Consider the following 26,994-nt stretch of genomic DNA (forward strand, 5'->3'; position numbering starts at 1 on the left):
GATTGCTGTAGAAAGACGTTGCAATTTTAAAACTGCTTTTTTTCCCCTCATGCAGAAAAATAGGAGACCTTTTTAGAAAATTGCCTTGGGGATGTTAACAAAGTAAGTTTGCCAATGTTGAGTCATTTCTCTGTGTTATTTATGTAGAAGATAATTCTGAATACCTTCCTATACTACTTTCAGCAGGGGGCATAATTTTAGGGTAAGGAAGTCATGTGTGAGATGATACCGCAATAGATTTTTTTTTTTTTTTTTTTTTTGGCTATGTTGGGTCTTCATTGCTGTTTGCGCAGGCTTCCTCTAGTTGAGGTGAGTGGGAGGCTATTCTTCACTGTGGTGCGCGGGCTTCGTTCTCACTGCAGTGGCTTCTCTTGTGGAGCACGGGCTCTAGGTGTGCAGGCTTCAGTAGTTGCAGCACGCGGGCTCAGTAGTTGTGGCTTGCAGGCTGTAGAGCGCAGGCTCAGTAGTTGTGGCGCACGGGCTTAGTTGCTCCATGGCATGTGGGATCTTCTCAGACCAGGGCTCGAACCTGGGTCCCCTGCATTGGCAGGTGGATTCTTAACCACTGCACCACCAGGGAAGTCCCACAATAGATGTTTAAATCCATTATCTCTAACCCTCTCAGGTAGGTATAACCCCCTTTTACATGTTTAAAAAAAACAATAAAAGGGGCTGTATTAGTCAGGGATTTCCAGAGTGATAGATCTATATCTATATATGTATATAGATGTACAGGGTGAGTCAGCAAGTTGGAGATGATCTAGGAGATCCGATGGTATAGTTCCAGTCCAAAGGCTGGCAGGCTTGAGACCGAGGAAAAGCAGATGCTTCAGTTTAAAGGCAGTTAGGCAGAGAGAATTCTCTCTTCCTCTTGAAAGGGTCAGCCTTTTTATTCTATTCAGGCCTTCACCTGATTGGATGAGGCTTGCCCACATTAGGAAAGACAATCTGTTTTACTCAGTTTATCAACATAAATGTTACTCTCATCCAAAAACACCCAGAATCATGTTTGACCAAAATCTGGGCACTCTGTGGACCAGTCAAGTTGACTCATAAAATTAACCACCACAGAGATCCACAGAAAATTACTTCTTCAAGTGGCAAAGCAGGGATTTAAACCTAAGTCTGATTTACAAGCCCCTGATTGTTGCCCCAGTCCACACATTGCCACCAGAGAGGTAACAAATGCAGTTAGAAGCACTTCCAGGTTGATAAACCTTTGGTCTTTTTCATAACAGCTTTCTCTTTTCCCAAAGCAATGCCCACAGATTTTAAATATCCCAAGTGATTTTAAATTTCCTCCCAGTTATGAAGCATCACGTGTATACCGGCTTCAAACAAACTGATCTGGATAGCACTATTTGCTCGTTGGTTTTTATACTAGAAGTTTAGGCACAGAAGTTGATTAAATAATAGCCAATCTGGTCAGGATAAGTAATTCAGTAAATTTTCCTAATAGTCATGATCAAAAGTCTGTAATACTGGATATAGAGGAGCAAATTAAAAAAAGATAATCAGGACTTGGAAGCAGAACAAGACAGAAATATTGACTTTTTGAAAATTACTTTTGTATCCTTTTAAAATTACATTAAAAACTTATTAATTAAAACAAGTATTTATTGAGCACCTGCTATGTACTTGTAACTGGGGTACTGGGCATATTGTAATGATCAAAATTTGAAACATTTTCTTTCTCAGAGCTAAAAAAGCTAAAAAGCTAAAAGCTAAAAAAAAAGCAAGTCATATAGCATTACCAATGTCTTGGCAAATCAGATGCCCAAAACACAAGAGAGTCACAGAACTAAAAACAAAACTTGCCAGTGACCAGTCTTCTGGGGTATAAATAAAGGTTCCTTAGGGTCAGGGACTTTAGTGCATACACTGGATGGCACTGTTAAATTAAGAAATGTTAATTTATGATTTAATATTCTCATTACCAGAGAGTCTACGCTAGGTGGCGTTCAGGGTCAGGATAGAAGCAGTAACCAGCAATGGAAAGTCAATATTGTTTCAGTGTCTGTGCTAGAAGCAGCTTCCTGGTGGGTCCTGAGAAACAGTATTAAATGAGAAAGGGATGAGGTTGCTTTAAGTGATGATCACAATGCTCTTCCCTGGAAGGGCCGCAGAGGTGAAGAGATAAAGAAAAGGTTCATGTGATGGCTACAGAGCAGACTGCAAGTTGGAAAGATAAAGGTTGACCAATTCTAAAAGTGTAAAATCGTGATATTAAGGGAAACACAGCCTTACTGTCTAGATCAAGGAGTGGTAGTCCATATCCAGAAAGTTTAGGATAAAGGATTGCTGTGCAGTGATAGAGTACATAAATGGAACCCTACCTTTCATAGTTGGGAGATTTTGAAATAAATTTAACAGATTTAGCTAAGTTTAATTGTTGATAGAGCCATAAGAAACATCATCTCTCATGTCTATCTTGTATATGGTATGAGATGAGCCACTGCCTAACCCAATAATGAAAATGTTGATAGGCAGTATCACCAGCAGAAAAACAATTTATTCTATAGTAAAGAGCATGTGGGCAATGTTCAAAATTGTTTTAAATGTAAAATAAAGCTGGAAATCTATAAAACTCTGATACTTACAAATGGAAACAACTTTTGAAATAGCACTTGAAGAAGCAGGTCTTGACAGAAATTGATTTCTGCTCATCTGTGACAGGTTGGAAGAACTAGAAAGATATAGACTATCCTCAGAGACACAGGTATTACTGCAAGTGAAGAACATCCAGTTTACACAATGCCTAGCTGACAACATTCTCAGCTTGGCACTCTTCAGTGCCATGTTTGAGGTCGCACTTTTTTTTTTTTTTTTTTTTTTTACGGGGACCTCTCACTGTTGTGGCCTCTCCCGTTGCGGCGCACAGGATCCGGACGCGCAGGCTCAGTGGCCATGACTCACGGGCCCAGCCGCTCCGCGGCATGTGGGATCTTCCCAGACCGGGGCATGAACCCGTGTCCCCTGCATCGGCAGGCGAACTCTCAACCACTGCGCCAGGGAAGCCCCACACTGCCTTTTTTGTCGTTCAGAGACCTTAGGGCTAACACTATATCAATACCCTTAATTTATAATCTGAATGATACTCACCCATTTACTGATTAAAATTTTATTTCTGGTCTTTCCCCTTGGGCATGATTCCTGGTAACTTCAGCTCATATATGCAATTTTTTTGTTTATGAAATACTTCTTAGGTCCATAAAAAATACTTTTCTCAGAAAACGCAGATGTGCAGTTAACAATCATCTTGTGCAAATCTCAGTGTTGTGTATTTTATTTAATCCTTTAAAATCATGAGTTATGAAGCGATTGGGATGGATTGGCATTATTCTTAGTTTGGATCATGACGGTAAGTTGAATGAAAGTAAAACCACTCTTTTACATTAATAACTTTGCATGAAGCTTCAATGCATTGTGTTAACAGTCATATATGAAAAATTTCAAATATACAAACTAAATATCAAAATCAATAAAACTGTTTTAACACCTTTATAAAATAATTACTAAGTCCCAGAACTTTAGATTAAAACCTTGGCTTTAGATAAAAACGTGGTTCCAGATTTTTAGATTTCATGGAGCAGTTAAAAAAAAAAAAGTGGGGGCCAATTCAACCACTGGCCAGGGAAGCCCCACACTGCCTTTTTTGTCGTTCAGAGACCTTAGGGCTAACACTATATCAATACCCTTAATTTATAATCTGAATGATACTCACCCATTTACTGATTAAAATTTTATTTCTGGTCTTTCCCCTTGGGCATGATTCCTGGTAACTTCAGCTCATATATGCAATTTTTTTGTTTATGAAATACTTCTTAGGTCCATAAAAAATACTTTTCTCAGAAAACGCAGATGTGCAGTTAACAATCATCTTGTGCAAATCTCAGTGTTGTGTATTTTATTTAATCCTTTAAAATCATGAGTTATGAAGCGATTGGGATGGATTGGCATTATTCTTAGTTTGGATCATGACGGTAAGTTGAATGAAAGTAAAACCACTCTTTTACATTAATAACTTTGCATGAAGCTTCAATGCATTGTGTTAACAGTCATATATGAAAAATTTCAAATATACAAACTAAATATCAAAATCAATAAAACTGTTTTAACACCTTTATAAAATAATTACTAAGTCCCAGAACTTTAGATTAAAACCTTGGCTTTAGATAAAAACGTGGTTCCAGATTTTTAGATTTCATGGAGCAGTTAAAAAAAAAAAAGTGGGGGCCAATATAGGGCTGCCAACTTTTTATTTTGCCACGAATATTGAAAGCAACTACTATCAACGCCATTTCATAAAAGGATACTTCAATACCACAAAAGTTGGTATAATCATGTAATAAAAATTAAATTCAAGTTGAGGACCTTCTGTCAACCTTTTTTTTTTTTTTTTCCTTTAGGGATGTTGAAATTTTAGTCTTGGCTTAGAATTGGGGAACAATGCCTAAAATGCCATTTTGTCCAACCATTTCAATTAAAAGGCTAAGAGGTGAGTGTGTTTGCCTGACATCAGTTAGTGTTAAAATCAGGGAGGAAAAGCAGAGCTTCTGACAACTAGTAGAATAAAACACTGTATTGAACATGTGGCTAATTAGGAACCTTAACCAACGTTTATCTTAAAACAAAATCATTCATAACTAATACAAAATCAAGTAAACCCACCTACTCTGTAGAAAGACTTGGTATACATGATTGCACCTGTTACAATTTGTCAAGGAAAACAACCCCAAGTCATAAACTATCATAATATAACCCATGTCATAAATGATATAATCCAAACTGTGAGCTTTGAATTCTCCAAAATGTTGTGTTCTCAATTACATCGTCTATAATAAATGCTTAATAAATGTCTGCATGAACAGGAGTATGTCACTCTAAACTTGTCACTGCAAAACAAGTTTCTTCATGACATTAGAAACTTCTCAACCTGGCACAAAATCTTACTGAAGAAATCACTGAAACATAAATGATACAGAGAAAAAAGAGATGGTGATGGTGTTGGGGAGCCCCACTTGCCTGATCTCTCCATCAAATGAAAAAGCAATTAGAAGATTTAGGGTATTTAAGTGAGAACAGTAATTGTACACAATGATTTTTGTGTAAAAACAGCTCACGTTAACTTAACCACACCTACTTTACTTTTTAGGTTAACTAATAACATGAAAAGATTTTCATATCCTAAAGGAATTCTAGTTCAAAAGCATGTAATAGAATTTTAACATGACCATGGGACTACATTTATCTAATTATTCTGGACTATCAAAATGCTACAGTAGATCTGCATTTCACAGTAAGGTGACCATTTCCAATTTTACCATAATCATAGTCACCCACTTACACCATTGAAAGTACTTTTGAGAATTGGCACTAGTTTTTTTTTCTCCCACTAGCTATAAAAATGCATGACTCATAATAATTTCAAATTCAAAATTAAGAATACAGCTTAGTGTGTTCAAAGGATGTCCCCTCTCCTTTTCTTTTGGCTGCACCACGTGGCTCATGGGATCCTAGTTTCCCCACCAGGGAGTGAACCTGGGACCCTGGCATTGAGTGTGGAGTCCCAACTACTGGACAACTGGGTAATTCCCTCAAAGGATGTCCTTTTATCTGTAACTTTGGAGTTCATAGATGTATTTTTCTTTAAAACAATTAATGTTTAAAAGCATGATGCTCTCTATTGCTGACCCAATCATACTTATTTGAAAAAGGGGGAAGAGGCATGAAAAAATTCATCCTGAGAATCTTATAGGTAGAATCAGGGTTTGTAGTACTTGAGATTTTGTGCTTAGGATGTGCCTTAAAGACAAGTTCAACTAAGTCATGTGCACTACTTAAAAACTGGTACACACAATTTTGGGATCAACTTTATCTACTATAATACACAAAACCATACATTAAAAAATATCAATGATCATACTTAATATAGGAAAACTGATGTTTTAGTTGCACTGATTCCTGTTACTTCTAAAGTAATTCTGGATTCTACTAAGTAGAAACATGATGGACTACTACTGAGAATTCAAGTGTCTGCAAAGAAATGATGAGAATGTTTACTTGTTACCTTTGTCAATTTCAAATTACGTCTGCTATATTATGTATATATTTTTCCTTCTAACCCATGAAATCCCAAAACCTAATTTCTCTTAAAAAATATATTAACTACTCTTGGGTTTCCCCGGTGGCGTAGTGGTTGAGGGTCCGCCTGCCGATGCGGGGGACACGGGTTCATGCCCCGGTCTGGGGGGATCCCACATGCCGTGGAGTGGCTGGGCCCGTGGGCCATGGCCGCTGGGCCTGCGCGTCTGGAGCCTGTGCTCCATGGCGGAAGAGGCCACAGCGGTGAGGGGCCCGCGTACCGGAAAAAAAAAAAAAAAACAGGGAACTATATTCAATATCTTGTAATAACCTATAATGGAAAATAATCTGAATATATATATATATATATATAAACTACTCCTATCTTAACTTTTATTACTCCTAATTATTTTCAGTTTTCATATTTTTTTCTGAATCAGCAATGAAATGCAAAGTTTCTGGTCTAAAGAAAGTTTCTTTGAAGAATATGACATAAACACTTGTCTTCAAATTTTTGCTTTTAAGATTATACAGTTTAAAAGAGGATGTAATTCTTACTTTTCTCCCCCAAGCAGTTTCTTTACTAGAATTAATCATGTGCCTGATTATCAAGAATGAGGAAATAAAAATCTTCCCATGCCTCTGATCTACCCTCACGACTACTATTTCTGTCAAGGATGTGTGGCTCTGCATACAGGAGACTTGATATTATGTGTTCCAATTCCTTCAGTGTCCCCAATTCAAGTGTTTGCCACTCCTTGGCTAGAATTCTGGAACATTATTACATTTTAAGACATCCTTCATGACAACTTTAAATCTCATATCACTTTGATCTAAATTTCCACTACTGGTTTCTTTAATGGATCAATTAAATATCCATGAAGATGAATACAAAGAAGTTACTGTCCCTTTATTATTGACCTGGCCCACTTATAATTAAGCAGAATTAACATTCAAAGTTCATTTTGATTGAAACACAGAAGCTGTATTTTCTCAGTGTCATTACCACATTCAAGAAGAAAACCAAGGTCATAAAAGATTTTTCCTAGATTGTTATTAAGAGATTAACGTAGTTTAATCACACCCAATTTACTTTCTAGGTTAACTAATATTAAATGGTGATAATTTTTCTTTGAAACTTACAAGTACAATCTGCACAGACATGATTTTGAGAATAATTTAATACGTTAACTTCGCCATACAGCTATATTGTAATGTCATTATTTAAATGTAAAGAAACGGATCCTTACAAGACCAAAATAACCCACAGTCCATGAGACTGGATTTTCCTTTTTTTTTTGTTTCAACAAATGTGCACCACGATGGTTCAACAAGTAAGGCAAATGCCGTGAATATGAAAGCTGTAGTTTGCAATATACCACATCTAGAACCCAGGGGAGGTGAATTAGACACAAGTGGTACTCATTCTAATTAAACGATCAGGAAACATCATGACAAGTTGGTCTGCAGCATCAAAAGTGTCCATTTAAGTGTCTTTTTTCTTAATGATCAGAGGTCCCACGTTGTCTCCAGTTTCTTCATTGTGTTTTGTGTGAGAGCCATCACAGAGTGGGAACTAGGAAGAGAAAGAATGTGAAATGTCTAATTGCAAAATCAGTATTACGTTTGGCAGAGTGGGGGTGATGCTTAATTCATATATGACATGATAACTCAATAGATTTTTCTTGGCTACCTTTTACAGGTTTTCTTAATGAGCATATGTAAAGTGTACACACTAAGGAGGAGGAAGAAATTGACTTGTGGATAATACACAGATCACTAACTGAATTTCCATTTGTGACATTTGATTGTGGATGTGGAAAACCTTTTCCATGTTTATGTACTAGTCATATTTCCTTTCTAGTGAACTACATCCATGGCCTATCTATTGGTAAGAGCCTAAGTTCATTTGTTTAAAATCAATCTGTTCATTATCCTTTTGCTGATCATCTTTGCAGCAATTTTTTACCCAACCCTTTTTATTTTGCTTATTTGTTCATATCTTTAATTTCTCTTCTTTCATACAAATAAGTATTTCCCTTTTTATCGTCCTTCATGGACACTTCTTTCTCCTGGAGATGCGATAAATTTCCATTCCTTTCCAAGATTTCACATTTTAGAAAACACAGACATTCTGGTGTCCAGTTGAAGGAAAAGGGACAAAACTAAATATTTAACACAGTGTTTCCCAGAGTGAGCTCTGCAAATTAAGAATTCCTGCAAAATATTCTGATTTAACTTCATTCTGTGTTAAAAAAACATATACAGTTAAGTCACAACATATATTATTATTTTAAAGAGGTTCTGCTATAAAAAACACTATTTTAACCCCAAATTTCCCAAGCTGATTGGATTATGGACACTTTCACTTTCATATCCATTATCATGGTGTTCTACAGAGCGCAATTTGCAAAACTCTGTTCTAAGATCCTGTTGCTTCAATATTATTAGAGGTGATTGCTTCCCAAATTGTTATACCTTTATTCATAAATTTATCAAAATTAATTCTACATATAAAAATGCTTATTTATAGGTTCTACATTATCATATTCATCATTCATATTATCATATTCATAATGGGATAATGACTGTTTAAAACTGGCTTCAATATTTGGTAGGGCTGGTTTTCCTTCACATTACTCTTCTTTGTTAAAACTTTCCTATTTATTCTTTACCTTACTTTATTAAACTTTACCTATTTATTCCTCCAGATAAACTTGAGTATTTTTTGGCCACATCCTATTTTATTCCTCTTGTGTTTTTCATCCTCAGGTCTCATGCATTTTCTAATAAGATCATTTCTGCCTTATATGTTTTATGGTTATTATAATTAGGTATATGTTTTCATACCTGACTACTCTTGACATATATTATATATATAAATATATATGTGTGTCTGTGTGTATATATCACTGTTTTTTGCAAGTATGTCCTTCCTACTGTTAAATGATAAAAATAAGAATGCAACAATGTTTTAGGTGTCTCCTCGGGATTTTACAATTATCAGTATATTATTTTGTTTTTTCCTTCTATATTATACCTTTCATTTTTTATTTCATGTCAAATGATAATAGCGAGCATCTTTGTTTTATTCTTGATATCTGGAATGTACCTGCACTTTAGAATCTAGCTTCACTGTTTAGTATAAGGTACACTGTTGCACTAAATGAGCCTATTTAGAAGAGTAAAGTAACAGGAGTCCTGGCCTGAAGAGTAAAATCACCCATTACTCCATTAAGGAAGTACAATTTTCAATACCTGAAACTAGACAATGATGGTATATAATATTAAACTTTGATGAGACTCGTCTATTCTAAGATTAAAATAATATTTGGTTGATGTTAAAGAAATTCAATTTTAATTTTACAATCTGCATATAATTCTGGGAGGTGGTAAATTAGTTAAGAACTACAGAAAACTCAAGGTATCGTCACATCTTATATTTCCAAGTATAAATTCTATCTTGGGGTGCCAATATAAATTCAATGTATATAAAAATTACATTATTTCTGTCAATAAAATATGGTACAGTATATTCATATTATAAACAAGTCCGTGCAACAAAAACATGACCCCAAGCTTTCAGTGTTTTCTTGGCATGGATGAGGAAACAGGCCATAAAATATCAAACTGAAACGTATCCCACAGCAAAGAACAGCATTTCTAAGTGACATATGTTTAATAAACAAGCACAGATGATTTTTACAGTGAGAATAAAAGTTTACACTGTAAAAAAACTCCATTTTTATAAATAGCACAAACAAAACACGTCACTGTATGGTTTTATGCCCACAGGTTATAAAATACATTTCTGAAAAATGAAATATTCATAAAGTAAAAAGTCTCAAATAATTTACTAAAATAGCACATTTAACTTTTATTTTTTTCAAGATTTTTTTTCATGTGGACCATTTTTAAAGTCTTCATTGAATTTGTTACCATATTGCTTCTGTTTTTTGGGATTTTTTTGGTTTTTTGGCCGCAAGGCACGTGGGATCTTAGCTCGCTGACCAGGGATCGAACCCGCACCCCCTGCATTGGAAGGCTTAACCACTGGACCACCAGGGAAGTCCCTAACTTGTTTTTATTTTAATCTCACATTGAAAATACTAGAAAACTAATATATTTTCTCAAATTATTTTTCTCCATATATAAAGAACAGGAGAGAAATCTATAGAGAAATACACAAAAGATAAAGTCATACATCTAAAATGAGGATATAATTTTATAATCTGGTTCTGCTTAAAAATGGAAATTCACATGTTTCATCATGGTCTTAAAAGTCAACAAGTAAAAAATAAATACTTCTTTAGGGCTTCCCTGGTGGCACAGTGGTTAAGAATCCGGCTGCCATTACAGGGGACACGGGTTTGAGCCCTGATCTGGGAAGATCCCACATGCCGCGGTGCAACTAAGCCTGTGCACAACTACTGAGCCTGTGCTCTAGAGCCCGTGAGCCACAGCTACTGATCCCGCGTGCCACAACTACTGAAGTCTGTGCACCTAGAACCCGTGCTCCGCAACTAGAGAAGCCACCGCAAAGAGAAGCCAGTGCACCACAATGAAGAGTGGTTCCCGCTCGCTGCAACTAGAGAGAGCCCACGCGCAGCAAGTAAGACCCAATGCAGCCAAAAACAAATAAATAAAATTAATACATTTTTAAAAAAGATTAAAAGAAAAAATCAATCTAAAAATATTTCTTTAAAAAGTAGTGAGTGGGGGGAGGGATACATTGGGATATTGGGATTGACATATACACACTACTGTATATAAAATAGATAACTAGTAAGGACCTACTAGTATAGCACAGGGAACTCTACTCAGTACTCTGTAATGACCTATATGGGAAAAGAATCTAAAAAAGAGTGGGTATATGTATATGTATAACTGATTCACTTGCTATACACCTGAAACTAACACAACATTGTAAATCAACTATACTCCAATAAAAGTTAAAAAAAAAAGTAGTGAATAAGGAGATCCTGGCTATTTGTTAATAAACTTTCATGCTTCTTTAAAGTACATAAAGCTTTGTATGCCTTTAAAATGTAAACTCGGTATTCAGAATCATTCTGCTCAGAGGCACAGATATAGTACTTCCTATATCACTTAACACTAGTCAGAATAATCTCCCAAACTTCATGTGAAGATTAGGCATTCTCATATTTATCCATTAGAGATGTCTCATTTTAAGTTAATGAAAAGACTAAACATTTTTTTCAACCAAGAGACAAAATGAGTTATTTCAAGATAGGATTAGCAATTTCTTAAGAATACATTGTATGTGTTAGTGGAATGTATTTATTAAAATTAATTCATGATTCTGATATACAGTACAAATGAATGAATGATAATTACTTGGCATTAAAATTCAAATGGTAAATTACATAACAATATTTGTTATGTAATTTACCATTTGAATTTTGTGATTTACCATTTGAATATTTGTGTTTTTCCAGAAAGTGCCTTGTTTCATTTTTGACCTTTCTATACAGGAAAAAAAAAACATGTGGTGGATATATACTTTCAAACGTAATCTAGGAAGTTTAGCAGTTTTTGTATTAAATAACAATATAATGAAAATGTGAATTTTATTAACTCATTAAAAATTTTAAATGTGTTAAAAATGTCAAGCAAAGAGCTGAAATTACAAAAAACACAAAGGGTATATTTAATTCAGTTCATGTATCAATACTTAAAAATAAAAGAATCAGAAAATTGATGAGAAAAAAGTTGAGCTCACGGATGATTCTAACATTTGTTCTAAGATGTTAACCTTTGTTTATTAATAAATCCTGGAGAAAAGTTTGTGAATTAAATTGGTTGAATTTCCTGTATGCCCAGAAAATATACTATCATATTTGTTAACCCAATTAGAAAACTACAAATCCCAAGTACCTTTAAAACTAGAGAAGAGAGGGTGTGGAGAAGAGGTGGAAATAAACGTTTAGGGGTAAAAAACACTAGAGATCCTTGCTCTCTACTTGGAAAGCTAGCAACCTTGTCAGGGTCTTCATAAAAAACACAAAACTTGTTTCTTTTTAATGGTCCCACATCTCAAGTTATGATGTTTCTGTTTTTAGGGTGATTCAAGGTGGAAAGAAATAACTGTTCATCCTTGACTTACCTCTTCTACTTGCAAAAATTAAAAAAAAGTTTTTTGAAGCTTCCTTGGCCAAACTTTGTATTTTTAATTAGAGTTTGGATTATATTTTCCAAGGAAGTTGCCTGGGGCCATTTGGCTCATTACTATAAACTGCTCTGAGAAACAAGCTTGCTTTGGTTGACAAAGAAAATAAAAGCAATGAGATCTTTGAGACTAAACAAGAGAATATGACATTTTATACCATTCTTATGTACTTACTTTAGTAAGACCTATGATAGTAGATATAGTAGGAAAATATGTAAGAAAAATTAAGATTTTACAAGACTGTCTTTTTTTTTTTAATTTAAATTTTATTTTTTTGGCTGCGTTGGGTCTTCGCTGTTGCGCGCGGACTTTCTCTGGTCACGGCGAGCCCGTGCTGCTCTTCATTGCGGTGCGCGGGCTTCTCATTGCAGTGGTTTCTCTTGTTGCAGAGCACAGGCTCTAGGCACATGGGCTTCAGTAGTTGTGGCTCACGGGCTCTGGAGCGCAGACTCAGTAGTTGTGGCACACGGGCTCAGTGGCTCCGTGGCATGTGGGAGCTTCCCGGCCCAGGGCTCGAACCCCTGTCCCCTGCATTGGCAGGTGGATTCTTAACCACTGCGCCACCAGGGAAGCCCTACAAGACTGTCTTTATGTGGATTGGGCAAGCAATGTAACCAACGATCAGAATATTGTTTCTATGAAGAAATGGAGTCAGTGCAACTCACTTCGTTTTTTTTTGGCCCCGCTGTGCCACTTGTGGGATCTTAGTTCCCCAACCAGGGATTGAGCCCACGCCCCCTGCATTGGAAGCGTGAAGTCTTAACCACTGGACAGCCAGGGAAGTCCCATTTCTAACCATTAATAGTGTGGAGACTTTCCATAACTCACACACACACACACAAACACACATACACACACACACACACACACACACCAAAAACAAAACCACCACTAATAAAAAAAACCCAACTCAAATCCAGAAGTTGTAAAGGAAAGAAAATTATTCTACACAGTTACGTTTCATTTCAATTTCAGTTGAGCTCCTGGCATGAACTGGCTCACCTTTCCTGTCTTTCTTGATTATCTCTTAGTCTGCCTTCTCCTGCTGTCCTTGTTCAAACCTCTCCTGCCTCCCCAGTGGCCACCATACAACTCAGCAAATGCCATAATCTACCTGAGGTGAGTGGGGGGTGGGAATCTAGTAAGACCACATTGCACACTCTTCCCTCTGACATCAATGTTCCCTCACCTTGTTTCGAAAGTAAGACTATCTCTTTCTTTCTAAGGCTGAGTCTGAAATCTGTGCTCGTACTCTCCTTTCCTTCCACCCCTCTCAACATACCACTGTCTCAAATAGTATCTTTCCCTGTAGTTGCTTTAATCATTTCCTTTGTATTGGTTCCTTTCCTTCTCACTTCACTTAGGGACAACCCTTTTGTGAAATACTATGAAACAGTCCAGTTTCTGAAACAGCAGAGGGCACACCAATCGGGGGGAAGAAAGGAGGAATGAAGTGTGTTAAAAACATGTAATTTCTGCACATGACTAAGAGATCTGATTCATCAGGTCTGAGAAAACTGCTCAAAATGTTAGAAACACACAACAGGTTACTCGTGACTGTACCTTAAGAATGAATTAGAGGGGGGAGGGACAAAATTAAGAGTATGGGATCATCAGATACAAACGACTACACATAAAATAGATAAACAACAGGATTTACTGTATAGCACAGAGTATTATATCCAATAGCTCGTAATAACCTATATTGGAATGTAATCGGCAAAAAAACCCCTCCAAAACTGAATCACTATGCTGTACACCTGAAACTTACACAGTATTGTAAATCAACAATACTTCAATTAAAAAAAAATAATGAATTAAAACTGAATTAGTTTAAATAACATATAACTTTTTTTTTTAGATAGGAGTTTAAATTTTGTTGTATTAGAAACACAACTGGTGTATGAGGAAAAAACTACTGAACATAAACTCAATATAGCCATCTAACCAAAGGTATCAAGCCTTCTGTGGACAGGCAGGTAAGTGTGTGACTTGGCACCTGCGTGACAACCTTAGGAACCTCAGGAATGTGGGGAGATTCCAAAGATGCCTGGAGAATAAGAACATCTACTAATTTGAATATTCAAAGTGAACTTTGAATCGACTCATGTGGGAATAAAAAGTGCCCAAGATCCAGGGAAAATTCAGAACCGACAAATCAAAGATGCAAAGAGGATTAATAATGGTATGAAAGATAAGCTTAAAAAGAAAGAAGACATTGAGAAAATTGAAAATAAAATGACTGGTCTTGCATTCCTTTCCTTAAAGTCTACCTAAGGCAAACTCTAAATAGTATGATGAAAGAATAATCCTGGAACGTTCTGTTGACTTATAAAGTCTAATAAACATTTAAACCACTAGCTTAGCCTGTGTCCATTTGTGATTCTTCCTGAAATACTTGAGATCTTAGTCCATAAAAGTCCACATTCGCTTTATTGACCTTTTACCATCTGGAAACACCCAACCAAAGCAAACGCCCTTTACTTGGCTTCAAAGCTAAGCTTCAGCGTTCACTCAAGCAGTCATCATATTTTTTTCTTTCCATTCACTGTCATATTTACCATAATTTTGCCATATATTTAGACTTCCGGTATTTCTTTAGTAGTAATTCATACTGTAATCCATTTGGACACAGCTTCTATTCTAATTATTCTGTGAAAATGACACCAAAAGGTCAGTTGCCTAATTGTTTAACCCCACAGTCTCAGTATAATAGTCTATTCACCTCCTGGTCTTTTGCACAAGCCAACGTTCACAATCAAACCTTCTTTGAAACTTTTCCCTTTTCCACTGTGAAGCCACGATATTCTTAGTTTTCTTCTAACTCTGGGGCCCATTTCTTCTCCTTTTTTGGCTCTTCTCTTTACAAAATGCAGAAAATTCTCCAAGATTTCATACTTAGCCCTTGATTTTTATCTGTACCAAGGATCTGCTGCATTCCTACCCTTGACTCATCAGTTTTGCTGATCGCTATCTCCAACCCTGATGTCTCAGCTTTAGTCCCACATTTCAGACTGTCTGCTGTACATTTCCATTCAAATGTCACCTCAATGTCACTCTTTGAAATTGAACTCCTCATTGGTGTCCTGGAAAATGAGCCATTCACCCCAAATTCCTTATTTCTGTTGATAGTACCACCTCTTCTAACCCTACAATCCTATCTTAAGCAAGATACTTCCATGAGCTTTAGTCTTCCTCCCACAATCTTTCACACAAATCAGTCATTGCATTTGGCTGATCTTTGCCTAAAAATGGTTCATGTATCTGTTCATGCTTCGCCATTCCCACGGCCAGCACTCTGGTGTAAGTATAACTTTATGTCTGAAATCCCTGACAAGAAGCTCCCCCCATGTTGGGAGGCACAAACTCCTCACGCTGGTACTCAAGACTCTCCTCAATTTGGACTTATTTCTGCGGGGAGGGAGGTGCAAGGACCAGACTAGATTCCTCATCGATCCCACTTTCACTCATAAGTCCTTTCCCACAGATTCTGAGAAAGAGTCCCCAATACTTGCTAGTGTATTCCAATGCCACCAATCTTTCCAGGGGCAATTTAACTCCCATGTATATATCACTATGCCTTCCCAGAAAATTCTAGCCCACAGTGCAACAAGCTCTTCCTTTTATTTAAAGCATTCGTACAGCATCTACTACACACATCTACGATACCTGCTGTTTTACTATTTAACTGTTCTCAAGCATGTATATAGTAATAGAAACTAAATGAACTACTTAAGATCACTGACTAAAGAACTATTACAACTCTGGACTTAGAAATGCCTTAATTTCTAAAGGTATTACTTTTTTTTTTTTTTTTTTTTCCGGTACGGGGGCCTCTCACTGTTGTGGCCTCTCCCGTTGCGGAGCACAGGCTCCGGACGTGCAGGCTCAGCGGCCATGGCTCATGGTCCCAGCCACTCTGTGGCATGTGGGATCTTCCCGGACTGGGGCACGAACCCGTGTCCCCTGCATCGGCAGGGGGGCTCAACCACTGCGTCACCAGGAAAGCCCCTAAAGGTATTACTTTTTATATTTTGGTGAGCAACAAGAGAATGAAACCTATTACAGGTGTTAATTTTTAAAAAACAAACCAGATCTAGTCTACAGAATATTATTGAGGATTATTTTCTAGCAACTCCACTAGTACTTATAAACAATCCCACACTCCAAATGAACAGTGCTCTTCTTAAGGAACAATTTCTGTAATGGGACTATTAATTTTTGGTTCATATACCATATGTTCATCAAGCAGTTTTCAGACACAATGACATAATCTAAGCACTCTATCACCACTGGATTATACAGTATCAATTGTATCCGGAGAAGGGGGGTTAGTGTAATATGCTTTCCATTACCTGGTATGTGACTTCTTCCTTATCTGTGATAGGTGATTTGTGATAATGGCTTTCCACTGTGGGAAGAGGTCCCTGACATAACATGCTTTCAGAAATAGATACATCATTTTTATTGTCTATTTTCTTAGGCCTTATAGTGTCATCTTTAGTAAAATCCATTTTATTTAAATGCTAATAGTGGCAGTACACACAGTATTTCACCATATTTCTCTAAATATACCAGAAATTCTGAAGTTATTCAATGTATGAAGCTTTTCAAGATGACCTTAGGAGAGCATTTTACCATCTTCAGATCACCAGCTGTCATCGCTATCTAAAAGCTGCAGGTATCACAGAGATAATTCCAGACGGAACTTGATAAAATGCAATTCTCACAAAAGAAAATAAAGATACAAAAAAATCCTGTGTTGGATATTTAAATATAGGAGCTGCAGCTTAAAGAAAGCTTAGGATACAGGGTCAATACATATGTACCAGGTAAGAAATTTTCAGGGGTAATTTTCCAAAAGTTTCTCTTGATATTTCTAAAACTTGTGCTAGAATCTAGCAGCTTGAAATCTCAAGGGAAAAAAAAACGACCTCTTCTGTTTCTCTTTGTATTTAGGCTGCATACTCCTTTTCCTGGGATAGTGGATGCTAACACCCACTTGGGGAGGAAATTCTAGGCGTAAATAAAGGGATTTTTCTCTCTTCTTTGGCCAAGAACGTGGTTATATTTGCCTAGCTCGACGAGGGTACAATGCAATTTCACTGCATGGTGTTTTTACATTTTAGTAAATATATTCCTGAAGAGTACACAGAAAACAGAGAAAAACAGAATCCATAAAAAAAAGGAAGCAAAGGAGAAGGGATATCTTGATATTTGATAGTACCAATGTGACAGAATCGTTTAAACGAAATGTTGCATTAAAGACGGCACTGGCATAAAGGACTTGCTTCTCTTACCTTCTTGGACCTCCAACAACGGCAGTACACAGCTTTATCTCCCAAATCCTCCATGTCAAAAGCATGTACTACCTTGGGGTTGTCTTTCTGGATGTGAGGGTTTACCATAGATTTGTTGCGATGATCTTTGACATAAAATCTTTTGTAAGCTAGATAACCAACGGCAGCTGTCCCAGCAGCAATGGTAACCGCTGCAATCCATTCAACTAGAGCAGGGAAGGAAAACAGGAATGATTATCAAAACCAAAATCTATACTAATAATCTAACACAAACGTTCAGAAAATCCAGTTTTTGAGTACTAAGCATCCCAACAGTCAAAGGTGTTTAACGTTAAAAAAATGATCAGAACACACTGGTGAAGTTGTCCCTTGTTAAAACCTTCCCCAGCCCTTACTGAGGCCATTGTGTATTTTCTATTCAGTATTGTTAGCTAAGTTAAGATAGAAGAGGGAAACTTAAAAATTATTTTATAATTGGAGAAGAAACAAAGTTTAGTAATCTTTTTAAAGTGTTCATAAATAGATTTAAAATAACCTGTGAGCCTGCAGATACCTATTGCTTTAAAAAAAAAAAAGATACATATAAAAATTCAGATTACTAATAAGACCATAAACATTCAGATTACAAACAAGACCCTCCTCATCCCTCTAAAAATCAGGAGGTGATTATGTTAACAAAATGACTCATCAGAGTTCTTTTTTTTTTTTCTTTTTAGCCACACTGAAGCATGCAGGATCTTAGTTCCCTGACGAGGGATTGAACCTGTGGCCCCTGCAGTGGAAGAGTGGGGTCTTAACCACTGGACCGCCAGGGAAGTCCCAGAGTTCATTTAAATAGTAGGTCCTTTAGTCATTTAAAAATGCATAACCACAAGCAGAACTGGTATCCAAAGAAAGAGAAAGGACAAATAAAACAAAACCAACCCTTAATATTAAACATTCAGAGGAATATATCCAGCAGCATTCTGGGCTTCAAGTCATTCAAAAGCTTTGTTTTTGTTTTTTAATTTCAAAGTGTCTCATTAAAATAAAACTCAGAAGGTACTAATTTTATAGAAAACATAATATAATTAGTTAGATTCTCCTTTAATAAATTCTAAATTTCCATTATCCACCAGTGGATGATCTGAATTCCCTACAAACTTCATTTTAAATTTAATGACATTTTTCTGTGCAATTATTTGCTTGACTAATAGGCCATCTATTTATTCTGTTCACGTAGCTTTTCAAGGATCCCTTAGAAATACAAGCACTTAACAACTACCCCAGTTCCAGAGAATTCTGGAGAGGAGAGAGTTCTGCATAGTCTGGTTAGCCTCAGCCTCAGAGGAGAGTTGTCTATTCCCAGCATGGAGTGGACTGCAGGAAGAAGGTGAACAGGGGTCAGGATAAACACACTGGACTGCGTCCCAGCATTTCCTAAGTCAGATCTTCACAGTGTTTGAGATAAGTTCCCAGACTATCAAATAAAGCCCTAGAGAGACAAGTACAAAAAACACATTCCAAGACCAAATAAAAACATATAATGAATAATTAACTGTATGGCTCACTTGCACTACTGAGTCAAATTTCTTATTGTACTAATGTGATTAATCATTGAACCTAATAGTTCCTTACATAAAATTGGATTTCATTCTTACAAAACTCTAATGGAAAGGAACAACCACTCTCACACTTAGTTCCTTTTATCTTGGTCTTCTCTTCTAGCTTATTTAATAATTTAGTTTTCATCAAGTGTTCCTAATTAGCATGTTCCTTGGATTCTATTTTCAACCACAGTTATTTTTCTCTATGAAAAAATTTAGTTTGTTTTCCTGCTCACACAACAGTTCTATTCCTCCCTGCTATATAAAATAAACATTAACTTTATGCCCTTCCCAGATGCTATATGACTGAGAAAAGTTAATAAGTCATTTGATAGCTTCAAACCTTTGGCTTCATTGAAAGATACTTTAAACTACACACCTTGTGTAGATTTACCCTGAATTTTAAAATTTTTATTTATTATTTTTTAAAATTTGTTTTATTATGAATGTCATCATTTTTTCTCATTGGTAAAGGATACTTTCTTTTTTTTTTTTTTTGGCTGCACTGCACAGCTTGTAGGATCTTATTCCCCCAACTAAGGATTGAACAGGAGCCCACGACAGTGAAAGCTCCAGTCCTGGAGCTGGAGTCCTAACCACTGGACTGCCAGGGAATTCCCTGCCTTGAATTTTAGTGCTGCTTCATGGTATCATTCTGTGGCAACTCCAAGCAGGGCTGAAACTTTACTGATTTCTAGCTTGATTCATGATCTTCCTTTCTGATGCATTTTTTACCATGGAAGTCCCTTGAGAAAATGTCAGGAGTTACAGCAATCTACTTCTTAGCTAATGGAAAGCCACTCTGAATAGTTAATGTACCTATCACAAAATGGGCTAAAATACTGCTTTGCCCATATATATTCAATTATGTTTGCTGAATGTTAAATCCTTAGTATAAACTTAAAAGAGGGAAATATCCCCAAAGACTGAAATAATACAATTCCCTAAACGCTGTTGATCTTAGTTACACCTTACTTTTTTTTTTTTTTTTGCAGTATGCGGGCCTCTCACTGTTGTGGCATCTCCTGTTGCAGAGCACAGGCTCCGGACGCGCAGGCTCAGTGGCCACGGCTCACGGGCCCAGCCGTTCCGCGGCATGTGGGATCTTCCCAGACCGGGGCACGAACCCGCGTCCCCTGCATCGGCAGGCGGGCTCTCAACTACTGCGCCAACAGGGAAGCCCTACACCTTACTTTTGAGGTGAAGTTTGAAGTAATCTCTATCAGATTTGTTTTAATGATGCTTACATATTACATAAAGGCCTGAGATCCAAAGAACAACTACAATTGGTTAGGATTAATTGGTCTCATGATATAAAAAAAGAATCCTACAGGAATTTCTACCTGAAACTTATGATAGGCCAGAAGAATCTTTCTCAGCCATCAAAACATCCTTCTATTCTCCTTTCTCATTATTACCAACTGAATCTATATGGTGACTGTTTAAAAACCTTTATACTTCCCTTGGATTTTTTTGATGGTGGAAGAAATGACAGAATAACTGACACAGAGGGAACTAACTCTAGATATTACCCAAGAGTGGCTGCCCTGTGGGGAATCAAAACATGCACTCTGTGACCCGACCCCCTAAGGAGGGTCACTGATGAACCTTTATAAATGTCATAGCACCATATGTGTGCTAGGAAATGGCTTTGCGTTTGCTCCAATGAGTTTTTTAGACTCACAGAGCCAGATAAGGTCTTAAGAAAACAATTTCCATCCCTCCCCCATTCCCAAATTCTAATTCTCTAACCTCATTAGAGACAAATGTAAAAGTTCCCAGAGTAAGAAAAATGTTGCTATTTTATCATTTCATTACTGTAGCCTGAATCAGTCTTTTCTGGCAAAAAGCTATGGATGCCACTGGCAACTCTAGGGAAAAGAAAGAAAAGGAAACTATATGGAGATAGACAAGAATGATGATGGATTCAAAAGTCAACAATTACAATAGAGAAAGAATTGAAAACCCAAGACAGTAAACAAACAATAAAACCCAAGTAACATTTAGTTCTTGATAGTGTACATGCCTATTAAGAACAGACACCATTTCAGGTTGAACAAGGGACTATATCAAGACCCAATTTCTAAAGATATTTCAGTTGGCACCTTTCAGACATTCTTTCAAAACTGGTGTCCAGAAATATCCTAAGCCTTATTTTTGCCTCTTCTACTTTATCCTTACTTCCCTTTTCTGTACACCTCTCTCAAGGTATAGTGTTCCTATAGTTAGATCAAACCCCTACCTTGCTTAACAATGCTCTCCATCTATACAAATACCATGAATACATCAATATAAAGAAAATACAAAAAATACATTTCTAAATAATCGCTCCCTTTCTTACTCTTCCCCTGGCAATCTCTGTATAATCTTTGGTTTTCTCTCTTAGGATTATTCAGAGATAGAGAAAACATTAACTTGTTCCCAAATGCCACACCCGTATTTATAACTCATTTCTTTACTGTGGGAAATAGTTTTGCTTTAACCTAAGACAGAAATCTCACCCTGCTTCTTTTCCTTTAGCCCCTTTGATAGCCTCAAACTGTCCTCCCCTACCCAGTGTCAACTGCCATGGAATCAGAATGTTCCTTCCACCTCAGGAGCGGGGGGAGGGGAGCTGTGTTTAAATCTTTGCCTCCCTTAGGTCCCCCTCAGATTGGTAGGCTGTGCCTGGTAACGTTTTTCTCTCAAGGCCTGGTGCACAGGCAGTGTTCAATGTTAGTTAAGTAAAAAGAAATAATAGGTTCCTAATTTGAATTTGCAACTCCATCTGTCCATCCTACTATCACATTGCTCTTACACCAAATGACTTCTCTTTGGCCTCATCTTAACCTACTGTATCAAACTGTGGAATTGCAATACTTCCGGAGATTAAAAATAAAACTTCATTATGGAACCCTTCAGACATACAAGGAGAATACTGCAACGACCTCCCATTTACCCTCACCCAGCTCCAACAAGTATGAACTCACTGCCAATCTTGTTTCATCTACAGCCCCCAAATCCCCTATTATTTATTGTTCATAACCTATAGGAGCTAACTCCTTTATTCACAGTATGATCTGCACATTCCTTCTCAGATAAAAACAAACCCTTGAATAGTTACTTTAAATGACTCAATAAATTTATTGAACCCAAACAGTATTTTTATATGTTGAAGTTAAATAGATTGGAAAATTATGAGTTAGTTTCAAAAGAGACAACGATGTAACAGAGAATAAGAACTTAGGAAATTTAGTTTTGGTTACAAGCATTGTAGTGCTCAGGGTTTGGGAAGTACAATAAAGCACAGGCAGATAGACTAATGCCTATTTTGTAACTGGAGGCTAAAGCAAAATATGACGAAAAAAGTGACTTGAGGGGACAGCAGGAAGAAGGAAGGCCTTTAAAACTATTTGGTTTAGTTGGCTTTTTTTTTTTTTTTTTTAATGAGGGTTAATTATGAGTGACTTTGGGCTGAAGAGAAGAAAATCCCTGTGAGTGAGAAGACAGAAGAATTAAGAGCAATTGGTATCATTACTGAGGCAAGAGCTCAAGGAAGCAGGAGAAAATGGCATCTAGATGATATAGAGGGAACAGCCTCAGATAATCTCTTCCTTGCAAACAGAAGGGAAGGGATTAAGGATGAGAGCAGAGCCAATGAGTCTTGGAGGTATTAAGGAGCAAGAAGTTTAGTAAACTTCCTAGAGGTCATCTGTTGGGTATGAGGAGGGGTCATTAGAGAATGGGGACTCTGTAGCAGTGAAAGGCACTTAATGTTTCTTAATGTTTATTACAGTTTCTAAAACTGTAATAGATATTTGGTATCACATAAAAAATAAGTTTGGTATAAGTATGTCAATTATACCTCAATAAGGAAAAAAGAAGTTTGGTAATATCGACCAAATGGGCATCAAAAGCCATCTCACTGACTGGGATCTTCGGATTACCATTCCAACCACTCATCCTCATTGCCTTTCCCAGATTCATGTCCTGACCTGATTTTGATCTCCATTCATTTTGTTTCTAACCCGCCCATTATTTTTTCCTGAATATAAACAAGAATTCTGCATGCACATACACACCCTTTTATTTTTTATTTAACATATACTTATATAGTGCTTACCATTGCCAAATACCATTCTAAGCCCTCTATAATTATATAATATACACAAAAATTATAAAAAATATATATATAATTCACTTACTTAACTGAGAAAAGTCATGGTCATCTTCCCCCAAATCAAAAGATCTAAATTGATTTTCAATCTATAGGAATGAACAGGTTTGGTTTCAACACTGAGAGTAGACCAATTTGAGATCTAAACATTACAAAACAGATATTCCGTCCCTACCTTGCCACACCACTATATCTGAGGAAGAAAGCACCGGTAAAAGTGATTTACAAAGGCTTTGGGGTCCCTGCCCATAGTCCTCACAACAGTCCTTATGCTTTTAGGTGAAATAAAAAGTAGTTACTTCTTGGGCTTCCCTGGTGGCGCAGTGGTTAAGAATCCGCCTGACAATGCAGGGGACACGGGTTTGAGCCCTGGTCTGGGAAGATCCCACATGCTGTGGAGCAACTAAGACCGTGCGCCACAACTACCGAGCCTACGATCTAGAGCCCGTGAGCCACAACTACTGAGCCCGCGTGCTACAACTACTGAGCCCGCGTGCTACAACTACTGAAGCCTGTGCACCTAGAGCCCGTGCTCTGCAACAAGAGAAGCCACTGCAATGAGAAGCCCATGCACGGCAACGAAGAATAGCCCCTGCTCACTGCAACTAGAAGAAAGCCTGCATGCAGCAACAAAGACCCAACACAGCCGGAAAAAAGTAGTTCTCATAACAAAGTTGAGTACCTAAAGTTTAAGCTAATAACCCAATTGACGAATCAATTTCCTATCCCTTAGAAAATGACAAAATAATGGGAAAGTCACCTTTGGATTCCTATATAATTAGATAAAAAATAACAAACTTGTCTTGATTACAAGAAAGATTAGCTTATAGTCTTAAGAGTCTTACGGTTCACCTATTTCACATTTCAATAGTATGCTACCTAAATGGAGTTTAGTGCCCAATTATACAAAATGACTCCACATTAAAAAAGAAACACTTTGGAATCTTCTGTCCCATATCACACAAGTGCAAACTGTCTTCCTATAAGATTATCAGTGGCTCAAGTTACATGAATATCTTATTTTACACAATTGTCTTATTCCTCGGAAAATTTTTTTTTTTACAATAAAAATCACTCCCTATTTTAAATGTACGAAGGTGCCTCTATTTAAAGGAGGCTAAAGATGAGTATCCTTTGAAATACGTTTTGCAAATAATCACCTCCTATATACCACATTAGTAACTTAAAAATGTCGTGGGTTATCACCCTCACTCTGAAAGATAACTTTTCACAACAAGTGGAATTCTCCAATTTATAGAATCTATTACAAAATTAGGGCCAAGTTAGTAGAGGCCTTTTACAGAACCTGGCACTCCAGATGCTCAATATTTACTAAATGAATCAAGTAGACTATTTTAAATTAATTTCTGGACAATCTACCTTTACCTAACTACTGTTACAGGTAACCAAACCTTGAGGGTGGTATTTTATACCTGGGCAAAGATCACAGGTATCCTGTAGCGGTACAAACTATTATATTAACAGTTATACTACCACCAAGAATTGTTATAAAGTGAAGCTCTAGAAAGTCTCTTAATTTTAATCGGACCTTCTGTGAAGTAACATTTCCAAACGCTAGGTACTAGCACAAGGGAAGCAAGGCTGAGAAAGATGAAGGCTCAATGAGCTCAGTTTTCAATCCTCTCTCCTGGACTACTGCCACCGAGGTCCAGATGCCAGAGGCAGTAAAAACAAAAAACAACAACAAAAAACCCTGGGAAAACTGAAGACCTCGGATTGGGTGCCTTCCCTTTAAAAAATGTGCAAAACTAAGCTGTGATTAGTCATGCATCGCTTGAGGGCTGCAGGAAATCTACGTTCTCAATCCACGGTAATTTAAACGTGGAGAAGGGGGAAGAGGGTTTTTGTTTTTTGTTTTCACCTTTCCTTTTTTTCCAGGCCCTGTGACACAACAGAAAGGAGTCTCAGGGAAGAACAAGAAAAGCTAGCAGCGCAGCGGTATAGTTAGGGGACTACCCAGACCTGGGTAGATGCCTGCATGGCCCCCACGCCACTTTTGCCCCGGGATCATACCCTGACCTGGCCCCTTGCCCCGTGTGGCCCGAGGTGTCCGCAGGTACGCGGAGCGCTTGCCCTCCTCCATCTCAAGGTTACGAGACTGGCGGGAACGCAGGTCAGCTGTAACAGCCCGAAGAGGTGCTGAGGGAGCTGCAACCGGTGCGCAGGCCGCCAGCCTCACCCGCTCCCACGCCCCACTTCACCTCGTACGCTGGAAGTCATACTCATGGCGCCGTCGCTTGCAAGAAGGTACACAAGACACTGAGCACAGACCGGCTTGAGCGGACTGCGGGAGTCAAGGTACAACAGACGTCTGTCCTAAGGGCGAACTGCAGGCTGCGACCGCGCAGGCGCCGCGATAGGCCGTAAGCACGTGTGTATTAAGCAGCCGGGCTGATGCTGAGCATGCGCGAAGCTGCGTTCCGGGCCTTTAGGAAGTCCTGAGTCCGGATTTTGACAGCCGTAAGAGGTGGGAGGAGGAAAAGACCAAGAGAGGTAGCAACTGAGTTTGCGCAATCCTGAGGGGCTTGGTCCTGGAGCCCAGCGGACGGGCCTTTGGAATAAGGAATCCGGACCAGGTTTTACGTCTCTCCCAGGTGTGCGGATTTATGGGGGCATGGGGTGTGTGCTGATATAACACTTGCCATAATCAGATATCTAAGGTTTTACCCAAAATTTTCTTGCTTAGTCTGGTACCTGCAAGGCCAGGTTCAGTTTTCACTTGAAATGTCGGACACAGGAACCAACTGTGGTGTCCCATCCCAGAATCTCCCCTCGCTCCCAGCGTGCATCCCTTTTCTTCTGCCTTCCACCCAATTCTCCTTGATCACCTTGGAACTTGCGCTAAGGGTCGAGTGGGAGAGAGAAAAAAACGGCTCATTTCTTTAAAAAAAATTAAGATTATTCCCTATCTTCTACAGTCTGAAATCAGTGTCGGTTTCAGTTTTTTTAATTAGCTGTTTAGGGGCAGCAATTTGGGGAGGGAGGATAGGATTACTTGAGGGATGTTTTGGAGGTGCGTCTTATAAGAAGCTGCCTGTTTTTACTCTTGTTGTATCTGTGCAGGGTGGGAGTTGGAGGAGGGAGGTGATTGCAGTTAAAGGGTGGTCTTCCAAGCCTCCCTGGGCACCGCTACTGCCTCCCAACTCTCCTAACGCGTGACTGACTGCCCCTCACAACTGGGAGCCCCTGATGTCTTTGAGCTTAACTCCGGGAAGCGCTGAAGCGCGTACTGAGTGAATGAAGGCACACCAGCCCTGGCAGCACCGTAAGGCCAACCGGGTGGGAATGAGAAGAGTCGCGAGCTTGGTCGCCTCATCCAGGTCGCCTTCCGTTCGCCCCGGCAGCGCCGAGCGCGCGCCCTGCCGCGGGGGTCCCGTCTGGCGGCCTCTGGGCATGCTCAGTAGCGGTGGCGGCCGCGGGTCGCGCAGTAGGAAGCTCGCGGCGGAGGCGGCGGTGCCGGCGGCGCTGACGCGCGCGCGGCAGCTAAGGGGACTGGAGGACGGCGGGAGGGGGCGGGGGCACGGGAGGTGGGGCCGCCGCCGCCGTCAAGGCCCCAGGGAGCGCGGGGCGCCACCGCCGACGCCGCTCGTCCGCTGGGGTCAGTCTCCTGGGCTGCGCCCGGGTCGGCGGCTGGGGCGGGGTGGGGGCGGGGGGCGC

At 38.4% G+C, this 26,994-nt stretch overlaps 2 protein-coding genes across 2 annotated transcripts in view; one reads left to right on the top strand and one right to left on the bottom strand.

Moving 5' to 3' along the window:
• Positions 1-7,130: 7,130 nt before the first annotated feature.
• CISD1 (CDGSH iron sulfur domain 1) lies at positions 7,131-25,675 on the bottom strand. Its single transcript, XM_007450822.1, has 3 exons — positions 25,539-25,675; positions 17,575-17,780; positions 7,131-7,660 (listed from the first exon to the last, which is right to left on the bottom strand). The coding sequence occupies exons 1-3, from the start codon at positions 25,561-25,563 to the stop codon at positions 7,571-7,573; spliced, it is 321 nt and encodes a 106-aa protein (XP_007450884.1). The 5' UTR covers positions 25,564-25,675; the 3' UTR covers positions 7,131-7,570.
• A 1,209-nt stretch (positions 25,676-26,884) lies between these two features.
• Positions 26,885-26,994, top strand: part of IPMK (inositol polyphosphate multikinase) — a 39,725-nt gene continuing 39,615 nt past the window's right edge. The window contains exon 1 of the mRNA XM_007450824.1: positions 26,885-26,994. This exon is cut by the window's right edge and continues 402 nt beyond it. The gene's annotated coding sequence lies outside the window, so the exon portion shown is untranslated.

The sequence above is a fragment of the Lipotes vexillifer genome, unplaced genomic scaffold, assembly GCF_000442215.2.
Source record: "Lipotes vexillifer unplaced genomic scaffold, Lipotes_vexillifer_v1.1 scaffold202, whole genome shotgun sequence".
Classification (NCBI taxonomy): Eukaryota; Metazoa; Chordata; class Mammalia; order Artiodactyla; family Lipotidae; genus Lipotes; species Lipotes vexillifer.